At 41.4% G+C, this 9966-nt stretch overlaps 1 protein-coding gene and 1 long non-coding RNA gene across 3 annotated transcripts in view; one reads left to right on the top strand and one right to left on the bottom strand.

Moving 5' to 3' along the window:
• LOC134158923 (uncharacterized) lies at nt 1-5227 on the bottom strand. The gene is made up of 2 exons (XR_009962954.1): nt 1993-5227; nt 1-472 (listed from the first exon to the last, which is right to left on the bottom strand). It is a non-coding gene; the product is annotated as an uncharacterized LOC134158923 (long non-coding RNA).
• A 657-nt stretch (nt 5228-5884) lies between these two features.
• Nucleotides 5885-9966, top strand: part of TOLLIP (toll interacting protein) — a 28226-nt gene continuing 24144 nt past the window's right edge. The window contains exon 1 of one of the 2 annotated variants that reach the window (XM_062609344.1): nt 5885-6104. In XM_062609344.1, coding sequence (XP_062465328.1) covers nt 6072-6104 — 33 coding nt within the window. In that variant the 5' untranslated portion in view covers nt 5885-6071. The remainder of the gene's footprint in view (nt 6105-9966) is intronic. The other variant, XM_062609345.1, reaches the window with a different exon arrangement.

Raw genomic sequence — 9966 nt, 5'->3', positions numbered from 1 at the left:
TTCAATAAAAAAGATGTGAATATTTAATTTGTTAGACTTCTCTCTAGAGAATAGAGCAGCTTCTTTTTAAATACACATTGGTTTACTCACAGTTACTGTGGGTAGGTATTTTTGCCAATCAAACACAACAGGTATATATTGTGGAACAACTTCAGGAGGAGTTGAGGCAACTCAATAAAAACAAATAGGTTGCCACACTTAGGCAAGAATAATAAACTGCAAAAACATAAGGTGAGGAATGCCAAGCTATGTAAGAACATCACAGAAAAAGATTTGGATATTAACATAGATCATAGGCTGAACAGGAGTAAACAATGTTACACTCCTGTAAAAAAGGCAAACCCTTATTGCAATTTATAGACAGTGTTACCACCTACAAAACCATTAAGTAATTCTTCAGCTCTCCTTGAAGCTCTCTGTGCTACAGATGGGATGCTGTGTCCAATTCTGAATACTCAAGGATGGTATGGTCCTACTGGGAAAAAAACAGAGGAAGACAACAATTATCAGGCTTCATAAAGTATACTTATAAAGAAAAGCTAAAGGAATTGCGTTTATACTGAAATTCACTTAAACAGCTAAACTTCAGAGAAAACTAAGAGGTAAAACAATAGCTGTTTTCAAATACAGAAAATGTAGTTTCAGTGAGAGGAACAATCAGTTCTCTGTGTCTGTTGCGGACAGGACAGAAACATTTTGCTCTCACAACTGCTTATCTCTACTGAAGTGCTGTCCTGAAATTCACGTTACCCAACTATCACTAAATACAGTCTTTGCACGACTAACATTTTCCTGGTGCATTAAAAATACACCTAAGAAATACAAGTTGGGAAAAGCATGGGAGAATTGGAGAAAAGGAGAAAAATTCCTCCTTATGATCGTAGATTGCTTTCCTCTGAAGCAGCTACTGTGTTGAAACTGCTTTCAAAAAACCTTCCCCTCACCTCTGTGCTGAATGAAGCTACAGAAAAACCTGGCACAAGCTTGATTTGAAATAAGATAACTCCCATTTTGGAATGGACTGTGTGATGAAGATACAGTCATAAAATAAATAATGATTCAGCTCTAACTTTCAATTTTGTCCTTATTAAGTTGCTCAATCAGGTGTTGAAGCCAATAGAATTTGCTTTTCCTCTGCTGGAAGGCTATTTTGAGTGCAGCATGACTGCAGAACAGCCACTTATTAGCTGCTCAGCAGTGCTCTCTGCTTTTCTGCTACAATCCCCCGCAATTGCTCAAACAACACTTTTGCCAATACTCATCTAGCTCAATCAGTAGCTATAATGCTGGAGTATGAAATTATGTGGTGGTTGCAATGGTGGGTAAGTTGCCTGCTGTTTAACATCTCTGTTTCATGGCCTGGTATCGGCAGGGATGCAATGCTGATTTTCAGCTCCAGTTTGTATTTAATTGTTTCTCTCTTCGGTCTATCCAATCGAATTCCCTCATAGATTCCATGCAGTATTCATCCTGGCTGAAATTCCTGGGTGGTGTTACTGTGTGCTGTTACAGAGTTGCCATGTCATGATGAGGGATGTAATCTTTCTGCATCCCAACTGGACTGCGAGGATTAATTAAAGTTTGCAGTGTACTGTGAGTACCTTGCATGCTATTGAAATGAAAATTATTGTTTGTTACAGCCAGTCTGAATGCCATCTGGGATTTCCATGTTACTGTTTCAGCTCTCTTGTGCATCACCAAGCTTGAGTTGGTACCATAAATTGAAGATTAGCATTGCACTCTGTTGTGTGTTCAGTGCTATGTCCAGCACCTGTATAAGACCACATACATCCCGAGAAGCTGCTCTTGGCATGCTAGGACTCCAAGGTCTTTTCTGTAGCATGAAGCCTGAAACATCCCTTTCCTTTTTCTGCACTTTCACTCCAGCATGGGCTCTATCCACAGAGCAGTGGATCCCTTTGGCCTTTTTCACTCTTACCCTTGCCTGCCATTAACTTCAAGTCAGCTTTGGGAGACTGCATAAGAAATTACCTTGAAATTGGGCTCTGCATTTTGCAAAACATGCTGTTTCTCTTTGTCATGTTAAATCCTATGAGGACACGGCGAAAAGGGCTGACCTTGCCTGAGAACCAAGCCAGGGATGTAAAGCAATGCAGAGCCATCCCACAATATACTTGCATGCTTGTAACACCTACAAAACTTAACACTGTTTTGCTAGGTGACTTCTGCAATTTCTGCAGTGCCAGGTGCATATCTGTGAACTAAAAAATTACAGCCATGATTTGTTACTCTGCTTTTATGTATCAGCTTTAGTTCAGCTAAGAGTGCATTTTAAAACACATCCCTGTGACTTCACTGTCTTTGTAAGCCACAATAAACAAACAGGGTTCAAATGACTGTGGGAACTCCCCCAGTATTATGACAGATACTCATTATTGACAGAAAAAAAATGCATAAAATGGAACCACCCAATTCACTTGTGAGCTATCCCTGGGAAAGAGATCAGCTAAGAGTTTGAAGTTCACATTCTAACTGCAGGATTCTATTATCTTACCTAAATAAACTGAGAGGCTTGAACATCCTAAAAGGGCACTATTTTTACAGAGGTACAACTGTAGTCTTCTCACCACACTAATCACTGCTGTTTACATTTTTGTAGATCTGACAGACTTCAGTTTTAGACCCCTATGCTGAGTGCTAAATAAATACCTATCACAACTTAGACACTATCCCACTGAGCATCACGTTCCCTCACTCTCCCCACAGCATCAGTCTCCTCAGCCTTCGATGCGTCCCTTCTGGTTTTGGGGACAAGCACAAAATCAATTTGGCATGAATTCTGCTGTAACTGCTTTTCAGTGAGGACAGCGTCATGTGCATTTCTCTCCCTCTCCCTTCCCCCCCCACCCCCCCCCACCCCCCATGAGACATTAGTTTCTGCTTTTATGAGGAAAAGCACAGGTGCTTTCAGATTCTGAAGGCAGACAGAATGATACTTATTTGATAATTTTCAAGCAACCACGCTATGTGGACGTATATTTGTTTGTCTCTACCCATCTCCAACCTGCTGTCCAATTTCAATTCATTTTTATTCAGGGATATTAAGCTCTTAGAAAATTCATAAAAACAAGCAACTGATTACAGAAAATAAACAGCATTAGTGAGCCTTCCAGGCAAAGGTTTCAGCAAAGGTAATACTCATCTGTGGCATTTGGCCTGGATAATGGGGAAACAGCATGGAGAACTCAGAAACATGTGTTCCCAGCTAGTACCTGGGAGCAAGGAAATAAGGTTATAAAAAATATGAACAGAAAGCTCCAGGAGAAATTTCAAGGAATATGTGGCTTCTGACAAATCTACAGGAAGCAAAGTCAAATAGAAAAACATAGGAGATTACCAGAGCATCAAAGCAAAAGAGAGGATGGAGAGGATATGCAAAAGGGGCAGAAGCATTTAAGAATGAACAAATGGGGCAAGGGGAAAAAGGAGAAAATCGGGATAGGGGAAATTCTGGGAGGGACAGGTAAAGAACTGGGGAGAACAGAGAAGAGACTGGGAATCAGAATGAATGAATGATACAAGGGAAAGTGATGTCTAAATTTTTATTACAAGATAAACACAATTTATTGTCATTATAGCTTCTTTAATTACCTTTCAACCTTTTTTTAATGATGCCCATATGTTGCAAATAACAGGGGTTTATGACTTTTGTTCTCTCACCTTTCCCATGGCTTACATTCCCACTTTAATTGCTACAGATGCTCCGCCTAATGTTTTTGCAGCAGTGGTTCCTACTCGTGGTGATGCCGCATTTAGGGAAACGAAACGACTTGTCCCTCCCGGTCGAAGGTTACTTGCTGTTCTGGTGGATGTCCACCAGATGGCAAAGCCGGCATTTTTGTGGAGTTTCCAGGACACCTTCAAATATTTTACCCTGGAGAGAGTGGGGGCTTGTTTAACAACAAATCCTTTACGGCATAGATTAAAAATAAACGATAAGGTGCCATGTGGATTTCCTGGGAATAACAATAAAACAGGAAAATAAAAAATGCAGTTAGACAATGGGAGTGCTGTCAGGAAGGCACAACATTCACTCTAGTCACCATGTGTTTCTGCATGAGGAAAACAAATCTCAAGAATCTCTGTTAATGTTACCACTTTTCTGTGTTGATAGAAATTTTATAGGGTCAATAATGTTTTCTGATGTCTGATCTCTTTGAAATTGTTGTGACTAGACCAGGTCTTAGAATGAAATCCACAGTAAGTGAAACAAACTTCCCAGTTTACATGGTTATACAAATAAGAATAGCAATGAGACTTCTTAACACTCTTCCCTCTAACCTGGCCCGATGATGTAAAGATTGTAGTGATGGAGATAAGCACTGATCTTCTTACATTACCTCTATGGCATTCTCTTACTGTTTTAACCATATTGGCTCAGGAAACATGTATCACTTAATCATTGAAACTCTGTTGCACATATATAAGGAAATTGAATTTTCTGAAAGAGGCCACATCAGGATAGCATCTTTTATAAACTAATGTAACTGTATTAGTACGGAAGCCTTGTGCAGATAGCCATGTATCTGACATTATGAAGTGCTGGATGTTCTTAATCACTTAGCTTAATTTACATTGCATCATTACATCGCCCCTTCATGTAGAGCACTATCTCTGCTGAAAGGCGTATACAGGAGGCAATGAAAAAATCTAAGCCCTTTAGCATCCTCCAAGAAACTTAACCCCTTCTCCCTACAAAATAGCCAACTCTATGTCAACAGTTTATAGCCTTAAACAAAAAACCTAAAAAACTAAAAAAAGGGTGGTTTTTTTTTTATATAAATAAAAAAAAAAAAATCAATGTCTTTTGAGGTTTGATTTCTTGTCTAGTGGCAGGAAGAACGGAAGGGTGATTTGCTGCTTTAATGGTTTTGTAGGTTGACCTGAGTTCTGCTTACAGCAGCGGAACTGTTGATAGGGGTAAGAAAATGTCACAGCTTTTCAGCTGGCTGGTTGACTTTCAGCTGGCATCAACTCTATTCATTCAATGGGTCCCAATCAATTATATCCTGTAGTACTCATTTTCCTGAGTATCAAGACACATGGAAAAAGATGAGGCTGTTCCCACTGCAAGGAGTTAGGGTAGCATGGAAAGAAAAAAAAAAGCTGGTGCTATATTTGGAGCATTCCTAATTGCACTGTTCTATTTCCAGCTGCCAAAATCTGCGTTAGAATTTTAATTAAGGGCTAAATTAGTGCAGCAAATCGTAACAACAGGAAACAGCTATGTTAAATAGGCTTTGAAATGATCAGATTTTCTCTCTCAAGAGTATCACTCGGATGAACATTAAAGCTGCTTTTGTTCATCTGGACAGGGCTGCACTTGCTCAGCAAGCTGAAGGAGGTCAGAGTCTCCACTTTGGAAAACCACTAACAACAGGCCAGCTGTCCAGAGGCCAGGCCGGAGAAGGCAGAGAGCCATTCCTTACACACATGGCATTCTCTGGCAGAAAATTTAGTAGGAAGCGCTGCACAAACTGCTAAGCACAACCTCTCACACCTCTTCCTTCGGCAAGATGAGGTCGACTTCCCCAAAGCCGGCGGAGAAAGCTCCCTCCCACCATAAGATGGCGGACCCACCGCCTATGACTCTTCGCAGCATCCCCTAGCGACAACAGAACCCCCGCAGTACTCCTTCCCGTCACGGCGCCTGCAGAGCAGCACACCGCACGCGCAGAAGTGGCTCCGCGCGTCCCGCTCCCTCCCCTCCCAGTGAGTCCTTAGGCGCATGCGTAAAGGGGGGAGGGGGGAGAGAGGGGTGGTGGTCCGGTTCCGGTTCCGGTCCCGGTCCCAGTCCCAGTCCCAGTCCCGCTTCCCTCAGCGCATGCGCACGGCTCGGCTCTGGAAGGCGCCAGAAGGGGCGGGGGAGGAATGTGCTGCTGCAGGCGCGGCCGGCGCTGGGGGCGGGGTTGTGGTCAGCTGACTCGCGAGCGTCGCGCTGGGTGACGGCTGGCGGTAGCCGCCGGAGCGGTAACGGTAGCGGTAGAAGCTGTGGTAGTGGCGGCGGTCTGGCGGGGCGCAACGAAGAATCTGGGCCCGAGGAAGGCGCCATGGCGACCACAGTCACTACTCAGCGCGGCCCGGTGAGTGTAGCCGCAGGGGCCTCTGGAGGCTGTTGTTAGTTCGTGCCCCTGCAACGCAGTGGGTGGTGGGGCCGGCCGGGACCCTTCTGGGCTTCGTCTTCTGTCCCTTTCCCCCTCGGCCTGGCTCCTGCTAGTGCGCCTTGGCGCGAGGGTGACTCACCTTTCTTGGCTGTCTCCCTTCCCCCGCTCACGGCCCGTGGCAGAGGGAGAGGGGAAGGCAAAGACCTCTTTTCTCCAGGCTGCCGTGGTGCGGGGAGGGGCCAAGGGAAGGAAAACCTGTCTCCCCGTTCTCCGCTTTGCGAAAAGGCTTTGAGAAAGGGGAGGGCAGAGCAGAGCCCCTCCTAGCTGCGTGTAGGACTTGAAGAGGCTGTTCTCCCCATTCTTTGTCTAAGGGCCTTCCAGAGGGGCGAACGGCTTAAATTAAATCAAAGCTTCCTTCTCTTTGGAGTAGGGCTCTCTGTTTTCGTGGTTCGGCTGGCGGATTCAGGTAGCTGTCTCTGGAATTGTCACCTGAAAGCTGAAACGTGAAACGTGCCGGAAGGCATATTCAGACATGTTTGTTACGGGTTGTGGAGCTAAGCAGCCTTAAAACCACATTAACAATCTTCTGGAGTTAGCGTAGGTAGTTTATTGGGAATATGTTGTTGTCTAGTTTTGCCCTAGAATAATCTCTCCCAACACTGGGATGTTCTGTTGTGTGGTGTGTAACTGCGTTGTAACATCCAGTCTCTGCTGCCCTGTTCCTCCTGTCTGGAAGTACCAGGCGGTAACTGATGATGTATCGTTGCTCTTGCAGTTCAAACTCCTGTATTTTATTTCCTAGAAGCAGCTGCTTTTGTGTGTGTTTGTGTGTGTGTCTATGAAGCCTTGATGAAAGATCAGAGGAGTGAATTATTAAATTACTAAACTTGAAAAACTGCATCACTGTCTACTGCTATCTCATGACATCAGTATTACACGATCATTAATTTAAGTCCTTAAAATGCCTTATATTTTGGTCTCCCAAAATAGATTCCTTTTACAACGGATTGTACTGGTGTTTCTCTTGTTGGAATAAAAGGTGGTTTGTTTGTTGTTGTTTGTTTTTTTTTGTCCTCTCTTGATGGTATCATGAAAAGACAAGGACTGCTGTTCTGGTTGAATCTGTGGTGAATTAGGTAGCTGCTATCTCCAAAGGCTTTGTGTGTGGGAGCTAATGGTGATCACACCAATCATGCACAAGAATAGAATTCTGTGACTATGTAAAAGCTTTTGCTCAGAAAAGCTCGATATAAATACCTGAAAATATAGACTTTGTTTAAAAGTAACTTAATTTCTAGTTATCCTTCAGTTTGTTTGGGAAAGGTTGGGGAGATTGAAGGAACTGATGGGGAAGTAGGGATAAAAGAAATAATTTTTGCTAAATCTGAACAGTAGGCCCAAGTGCAGTCCTGATTTGCAGAGGTGAAACTCTGCAGATATTTCTCTGGAATGGACTGGCATTTATTTTTGTTTTACTTGCATGTGGTGATAAACACCTTATTTTGGTAGTGAGTGGAGTACTTCCAATGTCTGCTTGTTTTAGCCTGGTGAAATCCTCTTCCTGGGTTGAGACAAGATTTTAGTGAAAACTCCTTGAACATGGCTATAATTCTGCAGATGCTTGAATATCATAGCTGCCTAGTCATAAAACTTAAAGGAACTGCATCTCGATGGCTTAGAATGTTATTCTTCTGTATGTCTTATTTTAGAATTACTCAGGTGCTCCTGTATAATTCCTGACAATCTTTAGTTATTTAAAATTGATTTAAGCCTGACATATTGAAAAGTGTGTGATGATTTATCTTGTACAACTTTGGCTTTCTGTTCTGTTTTTCTTTTTCTGTGTTCCTAACATATTGCACATGCTTTTCTTCCTTGTTTTAACCACTTTAAAGATTTGAATGTTTTTAAATGAATGAATAAATTGCATAATATTAAGCTGCCATTCACAGGGGAGGATGTTGGGATGGTACATGCCAGCCTTTCTTAATTCTCTCTAGAGCAGGAGATGGAAATCTACTTATTTATACATACACAGCTGTACTACAAGTGAATAGCCACTAAATGGTGCTGAAGGACTGGGAAACATTTTCTCTGCTGCTGCAGAGACATGATCTGTCTCTGAACAGGCAAGAAAATATTCCAGGTTGTTTCATGCAGGTGAGAAAATGAAATATGCTACTATATGGTTGCCAGTCTTGTTCTTATACCTGTGCTTTCTAGTTTGTGACAATAAGCTTATTTGGTGGGTAATTAAATTTTCTGATGGCTGTTTAGTTTTTCAGATGAAACAGAGCTGGAATTCATCCTGTCTATTACTGGTAAATATCCTGTTAAAACATAATTTCTCTGGCTGTTTTCATGATGTTCTGGCATGAGCATGTTTTCACATCTTGTGATCTTTCAAGAACAGAACAGCTTTTGAAATCTAAACTACAGCTGAATAGCTAAGGGCTGCTACATGATACCTTTTCCAAATGAGAGGTATTAATAAACAGTTTGATCAGGCTCCAGGTTAAGTCTGAGACACCAAAACCTTACAAGTGTGTATTTATAAATTTATATCTGCTTGGCTACCTGAGGAATCAATCTCTGTGTTTATTCACCCCGCTGGCAAATATATCAGGTCCTCCAAAACAGATCAAGCACCAAACTAGGACTACTTAAATTTCTGCTGCTAATTTCAGTAATAGTAATTGTTATGATGATTTGGTATCTTCTAGTAGGCAGGCTTTATTTATGATTGCTTTTCTTGTCCTAATACTGTCATTTATTTATGCTTCTGATTTTACTTGAAGTTTTGTCTTGAGAGTCTTCAGAACTTTTACCTTTTTCAGAACAAAGGTGACAAAGAAGCAATTCCTGTTTGTGTTGTCCAGTATTGATGTATGTTATGCTGTTACATGAGCAATTTTGAAATCAAAGTTGATCACCAAAAAATTTGTGTTGATAATTCTGGGTATAATTGAATATTTTATTAAATATTTTGTTTCATGTTAGGGTGTGGATGTATGTAATTTTCAAATCCTGATCTGTGAAGGTGGAAAATTAATAAAGATGCATTGCTGCAATCAATTTGGATTTCAGAAATTGTTTAAAAAGCTAAGGGAGAAAGACCTCATTGAGTGTTTCTAAGCAAAATGTTAAGCAATTTTTAAGTGATGTGATCAGATCCCTGGCACGTGTTCCTTTGACAGAAAATGTTGAGGGCAGCTTTGAAACTTTCTCACAGATAAGAGTGCCTTAAGGCACTAAGTGACTTATTTTCTGTTGCTTCCAGTGACATTTTTGTTTAACCAAGACTTGGAGGAAAGATCTGTATTGCTCAATCTAGTGGCAGAGTAGAAAAATTCAGAAATCTGTTCCTAGAACTGGTAGCAGTTTTCATTCTCCTTAATTGTAATCCTAATGTGAATTTGTGGGTTTCCTTATTTTGAGGTATTTGAATGGTTTTCCCAATGTTATTCCTCTGTTACGCTGATGGCAGACCAAAGGTATGTTAGCTCAAATATGCTGTAAATGCTTCATGATTCTGAGGTGTATATAGGTGCTCATTCTCCTTAATTCCTGTTTGTATACAGTACTGTGATACTTAGTGGGAATTCAAATTATTGATTTAGTGAAGAAGGGCATCTTTTTTGATTGCAGTCAAATAGTTCATATTTCTTTTTCAGTAAAACCAAACTATTAACAGCTGTGCTTTTGCACTGTAGAATGTTTTGGAAAATATTCAAGTGTTAATGTCTTGGACAAATTTATTTGTGCTGGGAGAATTCAGAGGCAATAGCTTGTGGCAGAGTGCTTAGTCAAGCCTATAGGTGACATTCTTGGGAGGAGAAAA

The sequence above is a fragment of the Pezoporus occidentalis genome, unplaced genomic scaffold (assembly GCF_034315485.1).
Source record: "Pezoporus occidentalis ecotype Australia unplaced genomic scaffold, CSIRO_AGI_Poc_V1 ctg137, whole genome shotgun sequence".
NCBI lineage: Eukaryota > Metazoa > Chordata > Aves > Psittaciformes > Psittacidae > Pezoporus > Pezoporus occidentalis.
The sequence above is the reverse complement of the archived record's forward strand: the minus strand, read 5'-3'. Positions and strand labels throughout refer to the sequence as shown.